Below are 26,110 nucleotides of genomic sequence, written 5' to 3'. Positions count from 1 at the left end.
TTATGCTGAGTTTGAAGTTGTGTAGTAGTAGTGATCTTTGTGTTTTTCTTTTGTTTCCACTTTCTGAATAATTTCCCCTTTATACTTTCATTTTCATTTTGGGTCAAGGATGAAAAACTAGATGGTTGGGTTCCGGACCAAATGTTGCTTTGTGTTAAAATAGCCTCGTTCACATTGATAAATGATGAGTTGGGACTGACAGCCCTATTTCACCGATGCCATAACCACAACGCCCAAGGACACTTTGTAGTGCACACTAGCAGCTTTGACAAAACGGCACTGTTTTATGTTGAGGGAAGGAAAACGGCCTGGGTGTCAGTGGTTGATATTTATCTGTTTTGGCCCATCCTTTTGCACTGTCAAATATCCTGATGAGAGTTAAGCTTTAAAGCATTTTTATTGTATGATAAAAATTGCAATACAAATTTTCTGTCTGCAGACACAGAGAGAGGAAGTAAACAAGCAGGAAAAATATCAGTACTGGGATCTGATACTGGTTAAATTTGTGTTTGTTTTGCATTCAGAAATAAAATTTCACTGGTGCACAATAAACTTACACTTCATTGTTTTACAACGCACAACAAATGAGAATCATGACAGTATTGATGAGAGGAACTGACAAGCTCACACTTACCCCAGAGCAGATTTGGAAGTATATGATCAAGTTTAAAAATCACGTCTCATATTTTGACTTTATCAAATAGCAGTCCATTTCAACAAACTATTACCACTGACCATGAAAACTGATTCATTGGAAATGGAGTGTGACAAAATTTGAAAATAAAAGCATATTGATTACAGTGTTGAGTTTTACTTGCTGTGTGAGTACAAAACTTACACAGAAAATGCAAAGAAAGAGTTACTTAGTGTCAGCAATCAATATAAGCATATAAAAATAATCTATAATAATTTATAAAATAATGTAATAATGCATCAACATCTTGCTTAGCCTGCTGACTACCAGCTGCAAAATCAATTAAATCTCAGGGAGCTGGTTTAGCTTAGCGGATTCAAGATCATTTTAAATGACCTGGAAGCTGCTTCTGCAGACTTACTGCTTCCCCTGTTGGACCTGAGCTAGGTTCACTTATTCTCATATTTCACATTTTCTTAGTTTTGAAGTTTATCATTTTGTGATATCTCTTTGTTGCACACATTTGTGTGCACTGCTGTTTGTTTATTTTTGTGTGTGTATTATAATTGAATGTAACTGAGCTGACAGAGCTACCTATTTTGACCTGGACACCAACAACATCTCAAGAGTCTGACTTTCCAGGATAAATAACAATAAATTGTATATGAGATTTTAAATAAAATGCTCCGCATAATCGGTAATCCATAAAGGACTGGTATATTTTGCTTCTGTGTGCACCTCTGTCTATTATTATTACCATGGGGAGGATAACAGCGAGAGAAAAATTGAGCAGTCACAAATGAAACTATATGAAAAATAAAGCCCACACAGCAGCGCGGGGTGTTCAATCACAAAAAATGATTTAATGTCAAAGTCATCATTAAGGCCTTTAGGGGCTGAAGTGCTCAGTGTGTATATACAGCAGAGTTCAAGTTTTAGGAGCAAAGAGTTTATATCTCCCACTCTGGGTGGATGTTTTATTGCCTCAATATCCACATATCTGAAAGAGGAAGTGTTGCACTTTGTCTAAGTGTACATCCACAGCACTAGATGTCTGTGATAGTGCTGCAGTGTTCAACTGTACAAACTAGTGTGTATTAATCCACACTGAGGTGTGTATACAATGTAAAACTTGCTTAATGTTGTATTTTTTTCCAGTGAGTTGGTGGTTAAATGAGTTATAATAGTTGGCAATGAGCACCTGGGTAATTTCCAGATGAGGAAATGTCAGGGTGATGCAGGGGAAGGTCTGCTCAGCTGAGAGGGCCCTTACAGCGCGTTTGAGTGGGCTGAGAAAAACAATTGTTAAGAACTAGATCTGTTTCACAAATAATGCCAGGCTTCTTTGATTATACTCTTCACAGCCTCAAATGCCAGTAAATATTGTGTGGCATAAACAATTCCTTGTTCTCCTTCTTTAGATTTGTAATGATAAGGTATTCAGCTCGAGATATGTTTAAAAAAACATGAGGCTTTTTTAATCAGAGCCTCTTTGAATCCTCTTTGTCTGAGGCTTTTTTAAAGCATCTTAGCTTTGGTGTGAAAGACCTCATTACAGATGTAGATCTTGTAATTCTGCTCTGAACCGAGAAACAGGAAGATTTTTCTTAAGAGACATTGGATTATATGATTGAAGCTTTAATACATATAAGCTTGGGGAATAAACACGTTTTTAGCTGGATGAGTGGATTTACCTGATGAGTGAAGATATTTTTGCTATCATGGCCGCTCCTAATCATGTCTGTGTGGTATAGTCTTGCTATTAAATGGTCCTCGAGTTATGATTAATTTGTCAAAAAAACAAACAAACAAACAACAAAATCCAACTTCATGGCAAATTTTCACTCTAACCCTTCAACCATATCGCAAGCTCTGCGTTAGACAGTGTATTTCTTATGTAGCTGGACCTTGTGTTAGTAGCTAAACATTTAGAGTAAACCTTGAAGGGGGCTATTTTTTTTCTTACTCTCTGCCATATTCATACTGTTACAATGGTGGGTGCTAATATTAAAAAAAACATGTCCAAAAGTTTGAATAAGGAAGTAAGCACATCAGTGCAAATACACCCCCCAAAGTCAGAAGCTCAAAACAAAAGCTCTAAACACCGTTTTTTCACCTTTGCTGATGTCAGTGAGAGCAGATATGCCTAATGAAGGTAATCTATAGCACTGCTTTGATTGTCTGAGTGAGACCCAGTATAAAACTAATAAAAAGCCACTCTAGTACATTCCAAGAATACACTTTTGGAGTTGGGAATGAACACAATATGCTTCACATTAGAAAATCGTTATTTATGCTGTTTTTATAGTTTTATTGTTTTACATTGTTTTATTTACTGTTATATTGTTTTTATATTCCCATTTTCTGTGTTGTAAAGCACTTTGTGATTTTTATCTGTGAAAAGCACTATATAAATAAATTTTACTTACTTACTTACTTAAACCATGATAAGAAAAACAGCAATGTTCTCATGTCATTCATGGCACTCTTATAGCCTTTTAGTGCGGCTTTTAAGAAACACTTTCATAATCAAATGGTGTTTACAGTGAAGATGAAAGCTCCAAATAAATAAGTTCATGTCACTGACAATGCCACCTCAAGGCCTGCGTATACACTTGTTGTGCAGACAGGCAAATGCAAATGTAACATTTAAAATAAATGGAAACTCGAGGGCTTTTTATTCAGTTGTTCTGGGGAGCTCAAGTAAACAGTCTGATGATTGTTAAAGAGTAAACAATGCAACGAAGTTTCTTTAAAAAGGCAGTAGCTTGTGAAAGAACTGTCATAATAAAAGATATAAAACTGCTCAAGGCCTAAAGCTTTATTTGCTCTGGAGCTTTTCACAGGAACACCCGATCTTTAGATTGAGGAATAAGCAATGGAGGAAAAATCTCCAGAAAACTTTAGTGAGTAGACCAAAGGTAAAGAATTTCAGTAATTTGCAATACAACAGCTATAACTCCCTTTAAGATTTGGTTTGATAATTGTGTTTCATAGGCCAACCCTGATTGGCTCGTTTCCCGCTCTGCAGTCCTCTTTAAAGCTATACACTCATCAAATTCTATAATTTTAGTCCACCTAACAGCCCTTTGGGGCACCCTTTACCCACTGACGATTGTTATGACATGTGGTTTAAAGCTCCAGAAAAATCCCATGTAGCAGCAGCACCTGTCAACTGCTGTTTGAGTGAAATATCAAGCAGATCTATTAAACAAACAAATGAGAAGTTCTCAATGTGTTCAATACATCTGCTGGTGGATTAGCCCGAAAGCTGCAGAAAATGTGTAAAATTAGACCCCAAGTTGTGGTTGTTTTGTCAGCTCCTCTTTCCAAAATTAAGATAAACTACAATCATTAGCCTGGACTGTTGAATGAACAAAATAGCACTGGTTTCTGAAAGGAAGGTGGTATGGAAGATGTCAGAGTATGGCTTAAACCAATCAATCCAATGACTGGAAGAGGATTTTTATGGTGTTTACGGCACATTTTCACTCTATCTGCCGAGACATGAATATTTAAAATGTTAAATGTCTGTTTTGCAATTTGCTTGATAACTGGTGAGCTTGCCCAGCCTGTGGCCGTGTATCAAAATCAAATATCAGTCTGGACCCGGGGGCAGCATTATTAGATTAACTCTGCTAATAGGCTGTAGCCCACGTTTAGAAGACAGGATATTCACTTAGGCATTTACTGCCCTTACTCCCCTCTTCCCTTAAGCTCCAGCAGGGATGTATCGTCCCTCATCAGCCATCAGTGTCACGAGCCCAAAAGGCCTGCAGAGTGTCAGGTTTCAGAGCCAGTAGGACAATGTCCATTTGTCCCTGCAGGTCCACATCAGTCCATTCACCTCCAGGAAAACATGCAGACAGTTAGACTGATGCATTGCTTCAGGGGAAATATTTATTATTAATGGCCTATGATTCAGTCACTGTCATCCCCCTCTGTTACGATGAAGGAGCTGCAGTTTGTTTTTCTGTGTACGGGTGGAAGGACTCACCAGTTTAATCTTAGTTTCATCTATAACAGGAGCTTCACTTAAACAATAATAAAATGTAATGTAATATTATACTGGACTTCATTCATGATCTACATGCTGCCTCCACCCTTACAAAAATAATGCTCAGCATGTTTATCTTTTATCTGCTTTTATTTCTCAGTTTATTGTGTTTTAATGCATTTCTACAACCCATTTAAAGCACTGCTAATTTATTTGAGTGTTTGAAAGGCACTTTATACACAAACGTGCCATAAAACAGGATGTAAATAGTTTTGGAGCATCTAGCATCTCCTTCAAGAAAGCTGCTCTGAAATGAAGACTTTGATTTCTTAGTGTGTTTGTAAAGGAGGCAGCTGCACACAAAAACTGATTAATAGAAATGTTATTTGGATGGATTAAAGATTATTGACATGTGGCAGAAAGGTGTACTTAGCTGCTAACAATCCAAAATGCTAAACACTTTGAGTCCTCATGGAGGGATCTACCATCTTCTCTGCACTTTGAACAGTTTTCATTTAACCTTCCTGTTACAAAAATACAATAACAGAACTTTAGCCTCTGAACCTGGAACTTTTTATCATCCATTTTTCGTACTTTGGACCCTGCTCAGGATCTTGCATGAAGATCTGTTGATCTTTATTTTTGTAAACAAATAAAAGTTTGCTATTCTGTTGACTGTTTACTAAAATTCAGCCTTTCTGTCTGTATGTTTGGTTGATTTTTATTTATTTGTTATTGATAAAAATCATGGGTTGTGGGCTTGCACTATTTTGGCTTCTGAAATGAGGCATGTCTGAAAATAAACCAACCAGTGGAAATCTACGACATAGTACTAGCAATGTTTAGTCAATGTTCTTGTCTAGATGCACAAATTTGATTTACTTGAATAACTAAAGGTGTCCCAGAGGCTTCCATTTGAGGACATATTTTGTTTTATAATTTTAGAAGTTATCTTAATACTACAATAAAAATTATATTTCAGCAAGAATACATCTCTTTGCTGATGAGACTGTCATTTAAATTACACTCCCTCTGTTGTAAAGCAGTTCAGGGCCTTCGTGCTGTAATTTACTCATTACAAACTGTCTGTGTACATTCAAAACTGACTGTAAATGCTGACAAATCAAAGTTTATAGTTTTCTAAAATAAATAATTAAATTAAATTAAATTAAATTAAATTAAATTAAATTAATAAATAAAAAAAACCTTGCCCACAAGGGTTTGATGATTTTAGCATTTTTTTTTACATGTGATGTAAATCAATTTAAAAATACACAAATACAAGTATTAGGGTATATGGATAAATGACAAGCTTTTCTTTAATGTACAAGTTAGCACTCTTATTAGAAAATACAATTTATAGATTTTGTTTTAATTGTTGAAAAAACTAATGTGGAAGTTATTTTGAGGATTGATGGTGATATTTGGTGATATAATGTATGTTCAAGCCACCTCCTCACTTTTATTGAGCATTGATTCAGCATATTGCTCATCTCATATTGCATTCTTTAATCCTGGACATCAGTGACCACAGAGGAAACAGCAACGGTGTGTGTCTGTGTGTGCGTGTGTGTGTGTGTCTAAACAGTTGTTTCTGATGTGCTGATGTTTTTGACAGATTTGGAGATTTCAAAACAGGATCTCACCAAACACCTTGGAAATGAAATACTTGGAGAAAGAACCAAACTTAAACATGCTTACATCTGTCTCTGGATTTAAAGGTGCCATGTAGTGAATGTCTGCATATTATGCATTTCATGTTGTACTTATTGCATTTTTAATACAATATGTTTATATTTTGTATGCCTGTCCTTTTTTCCTTGTGAACATTTTATCTCAGTGGGATTTCCTTATTAGATAAATAAATAAATAAATAAATAAATAAAATTAACCCACACATTATCAACATCGTGTTGCCAGTACAACAGAGACACATTTTCCTCTAACTAAAGTGTGTGTGTATATAAGTACACACACTTTACAGTTATGTTTTTAAGCCTGTAATTCCAGTCAGTGGGATGAATAGTAAGGCTGGGATCCTTCATCCATAAAAGGATGAATTAGTCAGTCTCAGTATGTAAAAACTTTAGTTTATTACTTGGTAAAAAGATAAATATTGGCAGCTTCTGACTTCATGTTATTACACAAACAACATTATGTAGGAACAGCTATGTGCAGGCACTATAGACATGGGGGAAGTGGCATGTGGTTGGGTCAGTGTGATTTCAGGCTTTTTTTGTTTTTTTAAACAGAACTGCAACAAGGCACTGGGTTGTGTTTAGAAACAGCTTCAACTGCTTCAGCAGTACCAGTCTCATGACCTCAAGACTCCTTTCTAAGGCTACCTGTGCCTGAATTTTGTCACCTGCACTAAAAGTATAACAGTAGATATTGATGCTCACTGAATAGTATTGCAGTATAAATGTGCTCTGAAAGCTACTGGAGTCGAGTTATACATCTATTACACCCTCAAAGGGCAAATATTATATAAGAGTTTGTGTTGGTGGGTACAAAATTTGTAAATGATAAATAAATGCCATGGTGGCTTTATCGGTTTTACATATATGATGTATTCAAAATGTTAAAAGAAAAATGCTTTCTCCAAGTATATGTATGAGGAGCTGGCAGTGAAAATGGTTATGTTGCAACAGGTGTCTCACTGCAGTGGCCCCAGAGGACATCCAGTGCACACATTTAATAAAGAGCAGTGTTTGATGCCCTGATCAGGAATTAATCCTTTACTACTAAACACAGTAAGATCTGACAATTATTAACAAATACATTATAATATATAAAATCTTATACGTCACAATGCAGCTGTACTTTATGAGTTATGATACATTAATTAGTTAATCAATTAGAATGTAATAACTTAATGGAAATTAAATGGAAATTGACATTAATTAACTATGGGTTTTAATTAATTTTGATATGATTTTTTTTGTAAGTCAGTTGATGAATGGTAAAATATGACTGGCTCTTGAGGACTTCTAAAGGAGTACTTGTGCTCAGCTTTGGAATTGCTGCCCTTGGTGATTTCAGCACCACGGACAGCAGCAGGTCCGGCGTTACTGAACGAAACCTTTCCCTGTAACATCTCAGAGAATTAAAAAGCTCACACACTTTAAGCTTTCGGATTCTCTCTCTCTCTGTGTGTGTGTGTGTGTGTGTGTGTGTGTGTGTGTGTGTGTGTGTGTGTGTGTGTTTCTTTCTTTCTGATTACGCTACTGAAATCCGTCCAACCAGGCCAGCCAGCAGGATATGAACTCAGCAGGTTTACCTAATTTTAATTAGAAGAGTTGCTACATTCAGCCAATCAGGGTCAAGCATTGCGAGGACCGAGCCCTCACCTTCAGTTTAATTCAACTTCGACCACTCACAAAACCGGGCTGTTAATCTGCCAACACTACAAACACATTTGGTAACACAATCTTGGACACACATTGGTTGGCATCAGTAAGCTAAAAACCACATGTACCTGCTCTGCGCCTTGGAAGCAGATCCTGCAGCTGGGAGTGGGGATGCAGGTTTCGCTGCTGCAGTTTGAATGCATTGTCTGAGCCTTGCAAGAGCTCCCCCCGACAGCCCCGTCCTCACTGGAAAAATTCCCCTCGTTGTTCTCCACAGTGAATTTCTCTGTGTCACCCCCACACGCGTCCCTGCAGCTCCGGCCCTCCCGGCAGCCCTCTGCCCCCTCTCCCTCCTCTCCTCCCAGGGCTTCGTCCTCATCGTCGGGGTGCGGACGTCCTTGGAAGCCGTGAGGTTCGCTTTCCTCCCAGGTGTGGCGGTGAGGTATGGTGGTACCTCCACTCGCCTCTCCACACGCGGGACCCGCCTCTCCCTCCTCTGTGCTCATAATAAAATGAAAAGTCGAAAATAAATTGCATAGATGCCGCCCGACACGCTCACACAGTATCCACCACCACTGCGACGCAGGGACGCGATGCAGCCTTCAGGCTCCTTGATTACGGCGCTCTCGGCGAAAATAACTCCGCTCCGTGGCTTCCGAACCGAGCCGTGCACCTCCTGTAACGGAACCTACAGCGTGACAGCCTGGCAGAGCTGCAGTTGAGCCGCAGGAAGCCCACGATGCTGCTGCGGACCGTCGCTCGGCTGGAACCGCCTCATGCGCTCCGGAGACCCGGGGAGCATTTCCAAGCAGCCTCCATGCATCGCAACGAGACTCAGCCGTCCTGAAGCACCCAAATCCCCCTCTACCCTTCCTCCTCCTCCTCCGCCTCTTTAGTCCCCACCGATAAAGCCGATGGCAACAGAGTAGCGGCACGCAAACAATCTTCCGAGCGGTCCAACCCGGGCTGGAAGCCGCCTGATGGGCTCGAGCATTCACCCTGCTGAGGGGCTCTTGGGCACGAATCCACTTCAAGTCAGCTGTAAGTTCTCTGATGAGTCGTGCACTCTCAGGAAGCAGAAAAGACCATTTCCCCCGGGGGATGACCAATCAATCACATTATTATCCCATTAATATGATGGAGGACATAAGTTTCCAGACCCAGGCAGGCACTACTTCAGCACAGCCAGCAGTAAGAAAGAAATGAGAAGCATCATACTCACAGCAGCAGCAACTTGGCCAGTCCGCCCGCCTGCCACAAAGAATATTTTATGTGCTGAGACGTGGCGACCCACAGCACCCTCCCTGTGTTAAAGGGGTCACCTGCTGGGTTACAAATGCCATCATTATCAGTGGTGGTGGTTAAAATCTTTCTGAAACTTAAAGAGGAACTTCAGCCTGTAAATGATAGACTTATTAAATGTTGTAGAGGGCTGAGCCTGTGGTTCTCTAAAGGTGGTTCATGGTGAATTCCAGTGTCCTCTGCTTGGAACGTGTGGTTAATAATCTTACCGATCCAAAATAAATCTAAAAGAAGCATTTAAAGGGAACTTATGAGTTAATGCTTTAATGAGGTAAAGTTAATTAATGCTCAACGTTTTTTTTCTTATTGGCTGCTTGTCCCAAACAGAAAACTTTGCACATGAAGAGCTGCATGCAGAGCCAAGAGCACAAAAAACTATCTGAAACAGAGCTACAGTTTCCTAGGAGGCTGAAGCCTGATCTCAAAGTGGCTGATAATGAATTTAGGGGTGCAACAACAGGAAGCCATTAATAGTCTAAAGAAGGTGTGGTTGTAAGTGTTATTTATGCACAAGTCATTTTCATTTTTTGCTTTGAGTGAAATGTCTTTGGATGGTGTTCTTTAATCTTTCTCACTTCTTGATCTTGGGTTCTGGTGATGATAGAGTCACAAACAGTGTTTGTTTTAAAGGTCCTGATTGCATTTAAGGAGCATTTGACAGGGTAAGGTCATTTCATTAGTTATTCCATGAGTATCCATTATAGGAAAGTGTCTTTTGATGGTTGTTTTGGGGCCCCGTGGAGAAGTGTTCTAACAGCCAGCTAATGGTCTTAAAGTTAAACTTCAGTATGTTAACAAGAAGTTAAATGTGACTTATTATACTCGTTTCCAGCTGTTTATTTCTAGTCTTAGGACTCTGGCATTGTAGCTTTGTGTAATTTATAGTTAATCTATTACCTGAAACAAGCCATTTAAACTTTATTTTACCTTTAATTTTATAGATCCACTAAAGCTGGGTTCTGTGAGTTTGTGGGAGACAAATGTTAATTATATGCAGTTATGTGAAAAACTTGTACTAGTATCACAGGCTTCTTTAACACGTTCTTGCACTCTGGTGATCACAGTGATGACAGTAAAAGTATTTGTTTTATGGATCTTTACGTAGACCCTGGATGCCATTTATATACAGGTGAGGGGTAAGATAGCCTCCTTAGAAATGAATAGAAAAGGATACCAATGGGGTATCTGATGTTACAGGAGCAATAAATCTAATGTCTGCTTCAGATCCCTGTAATGCCTAACGGTTTACCCCATTTCCTTCAACACACTGAGAAATTTTGCAGTTTTAATAAAGCTTTAAGCTTAAAACAAATGTAAATAACGAGCGGGTGGTGGAATTATCTTTAATTACATGCTAAAAATAAACAGCAAAGAAATATCCTCAAATCAAATTTGAGCAAATCACAAATAATGTCATGAAGTTAAGCTGAAGTATTTTACTAGAATTTAACCAGTTCAGGTTAGCTGAGACTGGTGGGTTAAATGAGTTGGTTTCTAGATATGGTTTTGGAGATGACTTGATATTTGTTCTGTGCACGATACAACTCTTTATAAATTGTAAAGGGCAGTTATTGATTTAAATCGAACACGGGGTCTTAGTCTACAATCTGCATTATTGCTTACAAGTATATCTGCCCTCCGAGGGGGAGTTTAAACATTTTGGCTCAGTTTCCACAGCACAGATGAAGCCTGGGCTGAGACACAAGCTTTTTCAATACGTTTCTGTGTAACAGTTTTAATCCACTACTGCAAAAATAACAAGCTTTAAATAAACCTTTAAATACATACATGCATCATTATTTAAAACAGACATTTTCAAATGTGAACCTCATTTTAATATCTAACCAGCTGGACGAAATTTAAAGAAGTCATCAAAACCATTTCTTCAAAAAAAGGAAAGACTTTCCATATGGGAGAAGCTCGTTGGAATTTCATGCATGACAATCCAGAGTAGTTGTCAGCGTAAGCTCTTTTTCTGTGTTTCATGCCCCTGTGGGAGTGTATTTGTGTTCATATTCAGCATATCAATGTTTCTCATTCAGCAGCTACCCACCCCCCTCTTTTTTTTCAGTAAATATAGAGCCTTGTTGCTTCACAATTTCCACTCAAACGTGAAGAAAAAGGATCCCAGTGAGTAAGAAGAAACAGGAGAATGAAACAAAGGATGTCACGGTGGCAATGAGTAATGATTCACCCAGCAAAACAAACGCTCCCGAGGAGCTCTGAGAGAGACTCTCAAGCTGAGAATAGTCCTGCTCGGCCTCCGTGGGAGGAAGTCTGTAAAGGTTAAAACTCAGCTGGGATTCTTTCTCTGAATGAATATAATTCTGTGTCTGTATATATCAGCTTTATTTCATCTTTGTTTTTCTTATTTAACATACGCAACACCCCCAGGCTTGAGAAAAGGACAGAAAACGTCTCAGTTAATGCCAGATCCTCCTTTGCTGTTACCCAGTATCTATTATCATCCTCCAAATGGACCTGATAATAAAGTTCAAGGAGCCTCAGCTGGCGAATCATTTGTCGGAGACTGCTTTTCCAAGAAGAATCTTCTCTCTCATTTTTTTTTTTTTGAGGATGTCTATCGCTTTCCGGGGAGCAGGCCAGTAATGGACTCTAATGCAGCAAAGGAAATTATCCACTCATGTCCAATCACTACCTACGAGGCACCGATCAATACCAGGTCCCCAGGGCTCAGAGGGAGACCGGGATCGTGCTGAGAGCAGGGAGGGCCGGGTGAACTGCTTCTCAACACATTGTGTTTAGGAGGGGTGGTGACTTAGGCCGTCTCTGAATCTACTTTTGAGTTTAACCTTCTGCCTGATGGGGCGGCGCCAATCTTCCTAATGAATTCAGACAGAGAAACTCAAATTTTCTTTCATATTTTTAGTTTTGTCTGTAAATATTTTATAATTTGTCTAAAAACAGCAGTTCTAATAATTCAGAAATTCATTAATTACTTAAGCTAAACGAGTTATACACCATATCAGACACAAGGCATGAAATCCTTTTTGTTGCCAGGTTGTAAAAAGTCACTTTTGCTGTCTTGAGGAGAAAGAAGAAAAATAATGTTATTAAAGTTATGATTCAGTCAGAAGAGCTGCAATAAATTCATAAATGAATAAAGAAAGTTTGACAGTTTTAAGTATTGCAAGGGATTTAACAGCTGACTCGTATAGCATCTAAAATAGACAGAAATCGAAACTCTTGCCTTGAGCTGACCTCTGATTGACAAAACTATTTTTAGAGCCATTCTGCAGCCTCAGTATAAGCTTTTAAATGGTTAATAAATGCACTTATGTTTTATTACTATGGTCACGATTTGTGGGAGAATAAAGGCTATGGAGACGATGCTAGGTGGAGCATCTCTAGCATAGCACTCCTGTTGTAGTTTTTCACTTTTTAACACATAATGAACTGTAGACAGTAAGTCCTATTTAATACAATATGGTTATTTTGCAAATTACGATCCATGGAATCAAAAAGGATCAATTCAATTCGTCTTAAAACCACAGTTGTGATAAGTCAGACTTTCATAAACTGCTTCAGTTATGCCAAACAAATTATAGACTGATGCATTTTACATCAGATATAAGAGATCAATATGAAATCCTTTTTTTTGTCAGGTTTTTCCATCTTGAGTGTTTTACAGTGTGTCCAAGACATTGTTACTAGGGGTGGGTTTTTAATAATCGATTCATCGCTTAAAATCGATTCTGGCTTGGATAACGTAAAATCGATTCATTAAAATCCTGAATCGATTCATTAAAATCCTGAATCGATTTTTTTAATATAAATTTATTTTGCCCGAAATGCCAGAATCTCTGGTGACATCTCACAAAATTTCAAGAACCACCAAACAGTTAAGACAGTAAATGAGAGCAGGTACACGGATTCTGCACATAGACTTAAACACACAGCGCGACCCGCGGATCAGAATCAGTGAGATGTCGCCTTTCTCACCGACTGCACGGACACGGTCGGGGCTGAAAGCCGACAGCTTGCTGATTCTGATGTGTCGGCGGGTCCGCGCTGTGTCTTCACGCCCTTTATGAGCCGATTCTAAAGCTGTTAGTTTGATGTCTCTCCAAACAATGTTGACTGAACCAGCAGCAAAAGAAGATCCAAACGCTTCACATAAACATCATCGTGAATTCTCTCTGACTTTTACGGTTTTGCTTCCACCACGATGCACAGCTCTCTCTCTCTCTCTCTGTACTTCAAGAACAGTTTCCTTTTCTTCATTATTCGCTTGCTTGTTACGCACAAGTCTACCGTTGTTTACAGGCTGTCGGCTGCTGTTTTTTTCCCTTTTACATTCTTCCGAAAAGAAAACCTCATTTCTGCTGTTCAATACTGAACAAATTTAAACTTTTTAAAATTATTCAAAACGCTTAACCGTGTCTCTAATAAAACCGCTGTAACTTCAGAGGTAATGTTCATATGTTGATTAATGGTTTTCTTTCGTTTTTGATGTACTGCAGAATATTTTTATAAAATCCAGGCCAGGAAAATCACCTTCATGTTTTTCTGTGTTTTATCTTCAGCTACTTTGACACAAAGGCCTCTGCTGTGACGCTCACACCTTTGATAAAGTCTTGCGTGTGTCAGCTTCCTTTTTATTGATACAAAAATATGTAAATGTACTGATCTGAATTATAATATTTCTGACTGTCAAAATTTCTCAGATTTAAATCGAATCGAATTAAATCGAATCGTGGATCGAATCGATTCGGGACCTTGTGAATCGGAATTGAATCGATTCTAGAAATCAGTGACGATACCCAGCCCTAATTGTTACCCAATGATGGCATCGGTTTCACTGTCAGGTCCAACTCTAAAAATTCCCAACCAGTAGAGGATGTAATGGTGGCTACATCCATCCTTTATGCAAGTCTATGAGTTTAGCTCCGAGTACGATTACATTTACCAGTGATCATTTCAGGTGAAGGTACAGTGAGAGGATTTTGTCACTCTGCTTTGCTGGGAGGGGAATCTTGCTAGCATGCTTTTCGCTCCACTTTTCTTATGCAAATCTATACAAAGATATTCGGAGTGATCATCTTTTATCCTGTGATGAAAGTGATGAAACATTTCTATTCTAATAGGAGGGGTCTCATCCAAAATGAAAATGGCTCCAGCAATGGGGTTTGAGTATCAACATAATGTGAACATATCTGAACACAGATGGGAGTGCCCGACAGCGCTCTCCAACTTAAACATACAGAATGAAAGAATATCATTTGGAAGAACTGCGTACACCATCGATTAGAGTTCCAGAGACTTGAGGAACCAATGGAGCTTTGAAGCTGTTATGGAGTTAGGTACTGGTCCAACACACTATTAGGACACCGTATGTTGGTTTTTTTTCCCCCCCATTGTCACCTTTTATATCAACTGAAACTCTGTTGGTACTGAAGGGAGAATCATTAGAAATATCCATTCATGAAATAATTATTGGATAAACAAAAATTCTGACCTGATCTCAAAGATAATTGCTACGTTCTACGACTCATCCCGAGAGTGAGAAAGATTAAGGAACACCATCCAATACCAAAGACATTTCACTCAAAACATAAGATGTTAGTCTCACTATGGTGCGAGGGGAAACGTCGGTGAATTGTGAAAGTGGATCAGATTCAACCTCTGTGGAAAAATAATATCTGCATGAGATTTAGTGCCAGTATGATCTTAGATATCTCAGTCTGGACTAAACTGGTGGACAGGTTGATGGACATTGCTGTCCTGAAGCCATGCTGCCAGCATGACTAAAAATAATTATTTCCATGAAAGTGAGGGGGAAGATAATCAAGCCCAGCTATGATCCAATCATTCAAATCTCTTTAATCACTCAATTTTTAAGCGGATGAAACAAAAAACACACCCCCTAATGAAAATAAGCTGCCAATTCGTTTGGGAGGAGGGGTCTTTACATGAATTTGGTTTATTTAATTCCATTTTAATTTCACAAAAACACCCTGAGGTAGATTTGTCACAAAAATGTTCAATGAGACCGTGTTCTATATCATCAGCTTCTAAAACAACCTGTATCAACCATCAGAAAGAAGTCTAGTTAGCATCACCTCCTCCAATGACTTCCACTGTGCTAACGCTTCTTAGCCATCTGCCCCATCCCTCTCCACGTCATCCTGATCAATTAGTCTCCTTCTCGCCGTCGGCCAGTCTGCATGGCCCCTCCTCCTCTGCTTTTCCTGTCGACTATGTCAAACAGTGGTGTGCTGTACGGGCAAAGAGCCCTAAACCCCTGAAACCATCGAGCCGCAAACACTCTCCCAGCCGACGAAAGGAAGTGGAGAGCCTGCCAAAGATAAAGTGGAGCACCACAAACAAATGGAGTAACTGAGCTCATTAATGTGGCAGTGCGGTGGGTCAGCATCCTGCCGAAGCCCAATCGGCTTTCGATTACATCATCTGCATGAGGCTCAGAGTCATTGATAAATCTGACGTATCTGAAAGCAGCAGAGTGATCATGGGAGGAAAATTGCAATGTCACAGTGAGGGAAAAAAAGTGTTTTCAAATTTCTCATAAATGAAAAAGAATAAATATAGTAACAAGCATCCAAGTGTCATTGATAAGAGTACATACTTGTGAAGTGAGGTGTTGCTTCTCTGACTGTGGTGAATTAAAAATGATAGAAAAACATAAATGGGAAGAAGAGAAATGTGGTAGTGAATATGTCATAACTGCCAACTTCAACCACTGGTGTGAACTGGACTTAATGATGGTTGTATATCCGTCAACCACAACATTGCAATCACCTGTACGATACCACGTAAGTCCTCGTCCTGCAGTTGAAGAAGCTCTGATCTTGAGACTAGTCTTGGGCCTAAGAGGCTGTCTTCAAAATATTTAGGTGAACAGAATTATTTTGAAGTTGCATAAGTGTCAATTTACATCAGCATTTGGCTGAAAGGCACTTTATATTCCAATGTAAATACCCGATTTCTGAGATTGAAAACCCCCAACAATCAGACCCCCGAACAACAATTAGGGACGTGAGAGAAACGGAACGCTATTAAGACGAAGAAACCTCCAGACAGACTGACGTTATCACGATATATCATTCTTTTGCCCAACTATAAATATTTTTTTGCTTCAAAATCCACTGTGGTAACTGTACAAAACGTATGCACCTGACTGTATGTCTCATATGAAGGGCCTGTTTCATCTAGTTGGAAGCAAAGCAATCGTCACATTGCTGAAATGATGAGGAGTTGATTGATTTAAGCACAAACAAAACAATGCTGATTTTAAAGATTCAGTTTTTTTCTATTTAAACACAAAATATAAAAAGTAAGGAAACACTGCATCAGGAAGACTGCGATGTATGCGGTAAATATCAAACATTTATTTAGTTGAATTGGTTCCGATCATGTTGAACGACAAAGATGAAATCCTATCAGTTAAATAAGTTTTGTCCAAAGTATTAAAACAGTTTCTTATCATTTGTGTAATGTAGCTTTTACAGGATTTATATAATTTCAAAAAGAACTCATAAGTGTGATTCGTGTCCTTGATCTGTTTTCAAACAGGCTGTTTTCAAAATGAAGTCGATAAGAGCTTCCAGGATCTCTGTCACAATTTCAAGGAGATTTACAGAGAACCTGCACTTTGTACAGCAGCATTTGAGAGATGACAGATGATTTTTTTTACCAAAGTAAATTAAAGGCTCTAAAAAAATTCAAGAAGCTTTATCAAAGATCAAAGATAAAGATTTACTACATCAAAGATTCCCTGCAATCGTCAAACCTCAAAACTGGCATTAGTGCATTACTTTAAACGCAACAAAGAATGACTGTAATCAGGTTTTCAGTACAGGCTGTACACAAAAGATGGGTGCACCCAATGGAGAAATGCTTGAAACCTGCATTTTTTCACTTTATCTATGACCTTTTCTGATGAGCATTCACTGGTTTCAACTCATATTTAACACAACATTTTAAATTTTGGGAATCTCGGTCGTATTTAGAGTAAAATAGTTGATGAAGAAGAACGTAATTTGAGGTCTTGGCTACCCTGTGATAAATAAGGATCCAGAGTATAACCCTGTAGTATCTTTTGGTTTCCTGGTCTAATCCACACATTACTTATGACATCTCGCTTAAAAGTGTGACTGACAATTTTCTGTGTTTGAGGCTTAAAAACAAGACTTCACAAAGCAGTGAGTGACACAATGGCCACATCCATCCTTTTCATACAGTCTGTGCGTTTGACGAGCCCGATTTCTGTTCCTACCACTGTTCAAGGACATCTGCCTGATTTCTTGGAGTTAGTGAAGATGTTAAACTTCAGAGCTTGCCAGTCCTTTTCTCATTTAGCTCCGTCCTGTTATTCAGTCCGAGTTTAGAACATAACTTGGGCTCTGAAGTGCTTCTGCTTGATGGTGTTGTGGCTTATGCCCATCTTCAGCATCCACTTGGACTTCATCATCTGTACATACTGCATGTCTTTCTGTTTCTGATTGAGGGCACTGTTACCTAAGAGACAGAAAGATGAGGGAGTTAGTAACATGTGAGCAGTGTGTCAGAATATCAAATCGCAGAGGTTTTCTCACAGTTAAAATTTGATAAACAATGAGCACAAGGTGTCACATCGACCACAGACAGCAGCAAATGACACAAATTTTAATTAAAACAGTAAAGCTAACATTTTGTCATAAGTGATTCTTGTGATACATTTTCATTATTATTTGCAAGTAAAATGTAACACGTTCGCCTTCTGGCCACAGTAATAAAGCTAAAAATTGTTGCCATTATTTAACAGCCCAAATGGGACAGTCTGCGATGAGCTGCATGGAGCAGGGCCACCAAAGTGTGCAGCAAAGAGAGGAGAAACATGCAAAGCCAACGACATCTAAAGCCATCAAACAATGCTCTGTGGAACTCCTTCGAAATTTACCAAAATGAGTCTCGATGCTAAATAATTGTTCAATATGTCCCTGCAAATATTGAGCAAAAGTGTTTTTTTTTTAAATGCCTTTACCACTCCAAAAAAGGTTGACATTTTATACATTAATATAAATGTTATATGACTGAAATAATGGTAGTTAATCATTTGTGCATGTGTGGCTTAACTTCAAACAGCTAGCACTGTTGTTGGTCCTATCTGTGCATAATAGTCTAGTTTGTTCCACAGAAGACAGCCAAACAAAGCAAAGCTACCAAATCTGTTTACAAATGGGTTCAACTTAGTAAATAAGTAAGAACCACATAATTAACAGTGACTAATATGTTTCAATCCTAACTGATGCTTCGCATTTAATCCTCCTGTTATGTTGGTTTCCTGGAACACCATTTATGGTCCTGGGTTAATTTGACCCGGGGCAAATTTACTCATCCAAAAGTGTCAGAAACACTGGCGTTGATTATTTTACAATTGTCTTTTATAATTTTTATTTTTTTTGTCTTCTGTAGTGATGCAGATGACGTGTGACATCTCCCCTGTTCCGGGTCAATCTGACCCGCAACATAACAGGAGGGTTAAAAAACAAACAAAACACACACACACACACCACACACACACCACACCCACACACACACACACACACACACACACACGTTGGACGACATATTCCATGATTGTGGGAAAGAGATTATTCTGTTTCAGAAGGTTCAAACTAATAGTCTGCATCAAGCAAAGAAAACAATTGAGAAAAAGAATTAAACTACTACAACTGGGACAAGAACTATACATATACATTTGGAAAGTGTTGCTCAGTGTTGCGAACATCAACTACTTCAGCTGTTAGTGAGGGTAGGGGCCGTGTGCCTGCCTGTCTGCAGCATTGCTAAAGGTGATCCAACAAAATATTAGATTGTATAACAACCACTGGGCACCTACTCGGTCCATCGCCATTTGTATTTTAAGGGGGGAATCTTTGCATGAATTTTTCTTTTGGCAGTCCTTTCCCACTGGCTCAGTACAAGTCCTGGTGCAGAGCCAGTCCAACTTTGATGCCTAATGATAATCATCCAAGCAATTATATTAATACTCAGTAATTTGGGGAGTAAAAGCGTATTTCAGAATTAAACTGTAAAGCTCAGTTGCCAAATAGTGCCAGAAGGTGGCGTTTTTGTTTTTTTTGTTGTGTTGACACTGATCTTCTGCTCTGCGATTTATTGTTAGCAAATATATTGCCATTTAGAGCCCGAGCACTGAGAGTGCGAAGGCCCTATTGTATCTGCTCCGTTTCTTCTTTTTATTATTATTATTCAGGCAAAACAAGGGCCTTTTTGAGGGCCTAAACATGCTCAAAAACTCATGAAATTTTGCACACGCATCAGGTCTGGTGAAAAATTTCGTATTTTAATTGTTTTACATATGAGCACTGGGAAATGGCTCTAAAGCGCCACTTATGCGTTGAATCCCCAGGTTCCCGTGGCAGCCCTACGAACACATCGTTTGAGCTACATGTATGAAATCTGGCACACGTGTGTATCATTCCGAGACGAACAAAAAAGTCACTGGGCCCATTGACGCAAACCCAACAGGAAGTCTGCAATTTAGAAGTGAAGGTGACATTTTGGCTCTAATTTTGCCATTTCCATGCCTCGAACTTTTGCGAACTCCTCCTTGGGATTTGATTGCATAAACTTCATATTTGGTCAGTGTCAACTACACACATGGGCCATTTTAAATTGCGGAGATTTTGAGTTTTCGGGATACAGTGAGGCCGTGGCGCCACGGCGAATTTCGATGACTCGCCATGAAAATCTTATTGCCTCTCACTCTGTCATACATTGTCCGATCTGGACCGAAGAGCACACATATGATAAAGCTCCACTCCTGAACATATTTCAACTGCCACATTTGACATCAGGGAGAGCGCCACCTAGTGGGAACAGGAAATGTCATGTTTTACACTTTGTTGTACTGATTTTCACAGGTTCATCGTGGCCACCTCAAAAGCGGTGAATATTACCATCAGTCCCTCATGATGCTTCAGTGCGAAAATTGTGACTTTAAACTGAACGGCGCACCCTGATGGCAATGCAGTTCACCATGAAAGATGAAGTGGCTTTTGAGGGGCTTGGAAAGTTTTAAAAAAGTCTTGAAATTTGGCACACACCTCCAATGTCATGAAAGCTCTTGTTTTGTGATCATTTTCATTGAATAGCGGAAAATGGCTCCACAGCGCCCCCTACAAAATGTCAAAACATCAGCCCCTGCTCTGTGTTTCATCTACGAGTCTGAAACCTGGTAAGCTTATGGAAGATATCAAGATGTACAAAAAAGTCTCTTGGAGCAATATCCCAAATCCAACAGGAAGTCAGCCATTTTAAAATTAATGTGTCATTTTGGGGACATTTCCCCTCTTTTCAGGCTCCGTATTTTGACGAACTCCTCCAAGGGATTTCGTCAGATTGTGATGTTAAATTGCAAAGCTTTTTACGTTCAGGGAAACGGGGTGGTCATGGCGACACGTGGAGTTTCAAACACTCGCCAAAAAGCAGTAATCTGCTGTCACTCAAAAACACAATGTCCAATCTCTCCCAAAGGTCGCAGGCGTGATGAGACTCGAGCTCGGAAATGTTTGTTATGCCATTTGTCAATAATCGTAACGCTGCTTGCAGCTTTAATTGTATTTGTATCTGTTATTGCTCTTAATTGGTTCTGTGAAGCACTTTGGCATACCTCTGGTTTTAATGTGCTATATAAAATTGTATTGTATTCTATTGTATAGCTGTGTGTTGTTTGGCTCCGTTTTTAAATCGGGCTATATAAATGGAATTATTATTATTATTATTATTGACCTTTATCACCAACAGCAGCTGAATAATGAAGCTCCCAGGAGTTTCTGGGTATTATTTACAAGAATTGAGGAAGGATTAATAACTGAAAATCATAATGCTGCAGGCTGTAGCATAACGATACAACAATGAATAATGATCTGGACTAAGATCCTCAAAGATGATTGGATAAACAGAGGAAATTCAGCTCTGCACTATAGAAAATCATGTTTCTTATTAAAAACCTTTCCACAGCCACATCTTTTTCTAAACCTCTTAACACTTAGAATCATTATTTTCTTCTATTGCATTTTTAAGACATAGTAACATCATTGATTAACCATCATCTTCATCATCATCTTGTAGCTCAGCTTGCTACAAAAGAATAGTGCTAACAGTAATGGTCTCCAAGGGTAGGATGACTGCTGAACGGCGCACACAGTCTGCGCAGCATGTGGAGGAGTAACAAGCCTAAGCTAACACAGTAAAGGCTTTGACATGGAAAAAGGGTCGACAACTCATTGGTGAACAAGCAGGCTGTACTGTCACAAAGTCAAAAGTGATTCATAAATTGAGCTGCGACAAAACTTACTAACTAAATGAAATCCTGCTTTTTGACGAGCGTTTACTGACTCTTACCTGTATCTCCTCCCCAGCCGAGGGATTTGTACTGCCGGAGCACTCTGCCAACGGCGTTCTTATTGTGGGTCAGAACCACCGCTCGCTGGGCTCCGAACCGCTGTTTGTAGTACCTCATAAGAGAGCGGTGGCCAATCTTAGCACCTGAAGAAACACACAGCAAAGACATGGATTCTGTTACAACAGAGAAATCTAAAGAAAGACTTGCTCAGCAGTTCTGCAGCAGCAATCAATTCTGCCATGTTTTTCCAGTCGGACAAGGCAAATCAGACAACGATAAAGTGCTAATTATTTTTCTTCTTAAGATAAGATGAACAGGAAATAGAAGAGGCGAGCAGTGAGTAAGCAGTTGTCCAAATGTACTGCTGGTGGCTCACCCTTTCATTGATTTTAGTAATAGTTATTTAATATTTTTACTATCCAAAAAATCCCAACAAAAACGGCAAAGTTAATACATACTTATATGTATTATTTTGCAAATTTACTAAACCCATTAAGATGTTGCCTGTTGTTTTTAATAGGTTCCAAATTTGTAAATTTAGAATGTACACAGCATTTCAGACAGGGATGATTATGAAATTATTGATATTATGAGCTGATGCAGTTGGTCTGAACAGGTTATATTTTCATAGGACTAGATATCGTTAAAACTACAGAATGTGCCTTAATTCCTTAATTTTGGAATCATCTGAATTTATCACATCTTTCTTGTGTTCTTCTCTTACTAAAACCCCCAAATTCCAACAGCTTGTTAACTGAAAGTAACTTTCATTCTTCAGACGGAGCAAACTATCAAAAAAATCAATGGTGGAGTCTTGCAAATTAATTTATTTCAACATTCCTGACCAAAAGGACTAGAAATATTAATTATTGTTTATATGTGATTATTTTACAGGTTGTTGTTGTTAATACACCACAGCATATATCTAAATTTGGACAATCAGCATTGCGGTCTGAATCTATGTGACCCATTACCAACTAAAAACCAAATCGGTGCCGATTTTTATGTTAGCTATGAAAAGTTTAGTTATGGCTTATAGAGCAAGCATTCATATAATTCCTTTACATACATTTAAGACTTGACCAGGATTTCCAATTATAAAAACTAATCTCATGTCAAGTCACCTGAAGGGAGCATCAGCTCCATCGTCTCGTCGTCATATTCCAGGTTCTTGTCATCAGCCAACTCTTCATCATCCATTTCAGCATCCTCCCCCTCTTTTCTGTCAGGGTAACTATTCCTGTTGGCAAAAGAAAAGTGAAAATCAATGAGCCTTTGATGGGTTTAACGAAGCAAGATGCATTATATCCATTCCCACTAAACAAAAAAGGACCCTATTTGCTAAACATTAAAGAGAGGCTCTGGTTAAAAGTCTTTATTACCTGAAGTCATAAAAGTCTGCAAACTCCAGGGCAGCATCGCCATCTGTGAAGAGCTTACAGTGGCTTTTGTCTAACATGTGACTCTGTACTGCTTCTGATGAGTAAAATGAACGCCCCTTTTCGTTACACCATAAGCACACGTTCCCAGCACCGACTTTTTCTCCTGTAAAACAAATAAATTTTAAAAAATTGTTAGAGCACAAAAGAAAAAAAACATTCATGTGCAAAAGAATATTTTATTTTTTATGTATGTGATAATCCTGACCACATCTTTCTGTAACTACACCATTATATTAATACAAGTCTTGCTGCTGCAATTTTACAGTCAAAACTCACCGAGGTAACGGATGAGGCCCTTCAGATCTACGAGGAACTCCACATCAGGGATGAAGAAACTGTGGACTTTGGTCATGTGTGTGACGTTCTTCATGAGGGACTTGGAGTGGTGGGAACAGAACAAGCAGTCAGTGACGGGGATGGAGCCGGGTAGAGCGGGAGGTTGGGTGTCAGACAGAGCGGTGGACTCTCCCTCCTCCTGATCCATCACCTCCTCTTCATCATCTGCCTCCATCTCATCACCATCATCACCATCATCGCCCTCATCATCTTCATCTACATCCTCCCAGTCTTCTGCAACATTTTTATGGAAATACATTCAAACTAAGACAACATGACATTTTCACTGCTTTTTCCCTCTAAATTTAGTGCAAGTGTTGATGTCAACGTTCAGTTTATAATGTTCTGTGGGTGCGGCAGGACATTCAGACAGTTGAGAAATGCTTTTTATTTCATTTAATCTGCTCACCTTCACCAGCTGTGCCACCTTCTTCTCTTTCTCGCCTCTTGGCTTGCTCCTCCAGCCACATCATCCTGGGAGGTTTATCCAGCTTCTCAGTCCTCTGCTTTGTTGCTCCTTGTGAGGTCTGTGCATGGTCTTGCTTGGCAGGGCTCGATCTCTGCTGTTCTTTCAGCGCCTGTTGCAGGGCCTTATTCCTTGCGTCATTATCCACCTTTTCATCACTAAGCCCCTTCTCCAGGTTCTTCTCATTCATCTTCTCCACTCTCCTCTGGGCAGCGAGAAGGGTCTGCTTTTCGGCCTGTTGGTGTTTGTGGGACTGCAGGTGGTTCTGGTAAGCATTGGCGCTGGAGAACTTCTTGTTGCAGATGGTGCAGTACTCAGTGGCTGATGCATCGGTCAGCTGCTGGTCAGCAGCGGCCCTCTGAGCGAGGACACGTTCCTGGAAGTTTTCAGCAGTGACGGGGGGCATGTCGGCCACCTTCCGCTTCAAGTTGTACCGATGCCAGTCGGTTTTATAGTGTGCACGCTGCACCTCACCATCTGCGAAAGCTACTCGGCAGCTGATGCAAGTATATGAGGCCATGGGAACCTGGGGATTCAAGTAGGTTTACTTTCAGCATATAGCACAAAAACCCCCCCAAAAAAAAAAAAATAAAAATAAAAATCACAGGCATCTCAATGTAGAGATGTTTAGCCGTAAACAATTTTATTTAAAAGAAAGTTGGTTCTCTGGAGTTGGTTATGTCTAGTTTGTTAACAAATGTTTTATTTTGTTTGCCCTTTCTGATGCTTCTTAACGATACCATTAAAATCTGAATTTTAAATGCAAGATTAACTGAAAAAACGACGTTTTCACATACAAACATTCACCGTTGTTTTATGTGACAACCATAAAATGCATATTTAAAAAAAAAAAAAGAAAACCACGTGTAATGTTTATACATTTCCTTTTCAGACACGTGATGACGTCATTATTTTTAATGACCCGTCTGTATATGGATGTTAGCTAGGAGGGTTAGCATACGGAGCTAGCCATTAGCCGGCTAGCGTTGTGAAGTCACGTGTTTACCTAACCACGCAGATTATTAACGATACTACACGCACACTGAATCTAAAATAGCTGCTACAACATTCAGTGTTTACACGGTGGCGCTGCGCTGTTCCGAAATAAACGTACTGGGCAGAAACCAGCTCGGAAATTTCACGCATTTCACCGCAAACACCGAAGCTAACAGCAGCTAAAATCATACGTTTGTAACGGTGACGACAGCAGCACATTACCACCACCGACTCTGCACCAATATTTACTCACCTGTTCAATGAGATGACTTCTCCGAAAAAGGTGTTTTAACCACTTTCTGGTATGTGCGCACCTGTCTCAATGCCGTAACTACACCACAAAAACACGAGGATGACTTCCTGGTGAACTTTGAACTTCCTTTTCGTGGTGGGTTTTTTTTTCTGATCTGGCGCATCACTGCCACCTACCGTGTATAAAACGGTTCCTGTTATACAAGGATGGCTAATCTTTCACAACAAAAAGCTTTTATTGTGAACTGAAACTCAAGTAAAACAAAGGCTAGCCGTTAAAAAAAATATTTTTAAAAAAAGAGGAAAAACAACTTGAGAGCTAAATATATATAGAGAGAGAGACATATAAAGAGACACAGACAGTGTCTCTTTATATGTCTGTTAACAGTTTTTAATTTTATTGTTATTGTTAAGCACTTTGTGCAGCATCGGCTGTTGGAAATGTGCTATATAAATAAATCTGACCTTGACATGTCTTTGGACGTTTGGATTAAGCAGGAGTACCCACGCAGACACGTGGCCAGCTGGTGGATTTAAACAACGTAAACCCCAAATATTCTTGCTGTGAGGCCATAGTGCTAACCACTAACTGTGGGCAGCTTTTTTGGTTTTGTTTTATTTTGAAGTCAGATCTGTGATGGTAATCAGTTTAACCTGGGTGATAAACTGAAAGGGTATAGGCTTGAACTGTTGGATTTTATTCCCACAGCTCTCAACACCTGTCTTATCTTCTGGAGGTCCTGATTGTTATTCCCTCTGGTCTGCCCTTGTGACATTTTTTCCTTGTAGCTGAGTGTACACACTGAATGGATCTTTGGATCCAAACAGGCCATTTATTTTCTTGGCCTCTGCTTCCGTCGTATATTACTACTATAGTTCCCAGAGCTGTCTTTGGTAATGGTAAATTCACCCATTCACACACTGGCGATAGCAAGCTACATTGT

General features: G+C 39.3%; 2 protein-coding genes across 3 annotated transcripts in view; both read right to left on the bottom strand.

Annotated features, from left to right (window-relative positions):
• The window catches only part of march11 (membrane-associated ring finger (C3HC4) 11), a 32,944-nt gene extending 19,910 nt beyond the window's left edge, over window positions 1-13,034 (bottom strand). Inside the window, exon 1 of the mRNA XM_005934087.3 lies at window positions 8,110-13,034. Within this exon, the coding sequence (XP_005934149.1) occupies window positions 8,110-8,487 (378 nt within the window). The 5' untranslated portion in view covers window positions 8,488-13,034. The remainder of the gene's footprint in view (window positions 1-8,109) is intronic.
• Window positions 13,035-16,624: 3,590 nt separating this feature from the next.
• znf622 (zinc finger protein 622) lies at window positions 16,625-25,296 on the bottom strand. 2 transcript variants are annotated; one of them, XM_005934085.3, is made up of 7 exons: window positions 25,168-25,296; window positions 23,858-24,444; window positions 23,393-23,688; window positions 23,057-23,219; window positions 22,799-22,914; window positions 21,674-21,817; window positions 16,625-17,782 (listed from the first exon to the last, which is right to left on the bottom strand). In XM_005934085.3, the coding sequence occupies exons 2-7, from the start codon at window positions 24,436-24,438 to the stop codon at window positions 17,649-17,651; spliced, it is 1,434 nt and encodes a 477-aa protein (XP_005934147.1). In that variant the 5' UTR covers window positions 24,439-24,444; window positions 25,168-25,296; the 3' UTR covers window positions 16,625-17,648. The 2 variants fall into 2 exon arrangements, with proteins under 2 accessions (XP_005934147.1, XP_005934148.1); XM_005934086.3 differs by having other exon boundaries at window positions 23,393-23,686; window positions 23,862-24,444.
• Window positions 25,297-26,110: the final 814 nt, after the last annotated feature.

Source organism: Haplochromis burtoni, unplaced genomic scaffold (genome assembly GCF_018398535.1).
Source record: "Haplochromis burtoni strain Fernald_Lab_line unplaced genomic scaffold, NCSU_Asbu1 Contig_175, whole genome shotgun sequence".
In the NCBI taxonomy this organism is placed as follows: Eukaryota; Metazoa; Chordata; class Actinopteri; order Cichliformes; family Cichlidae; genus Haplochromis; species Haplochromis burtoni.
Note: the sequence above shows the minus strand (reverse complement) of the source record. Positions and strands in the feature narration are given on the sequence as shown.

What these genes read in the sequence shown, in the direction of transcription:
- znf622 (XM_005934085.3), bottom strand. Translation starts at nt 24,438, where the DNA reads ATGGCCTCATATACTTGCATCAGCTGCCGAGTAGCTTTCGCAGATGGT. An exon ending in GGCACAGCTGGTGAAGGTGA is followed by an intron (nt 23,689 to 23,857) that starts GCAGATTAAATG and finishes TAAAAATGTTGC; the next exon opens with AGAAGACTGGGAGGATGTAG. An exon ending in GGGCCTCATCCGTTACCTCG is followed by an intron (nt 23,220 to 23,392) that starts GTGAGTTTTGAC and finishes TTTGTTTTACAG; the next exon opens with GAGAAAAAGTCGGTGCTGGG.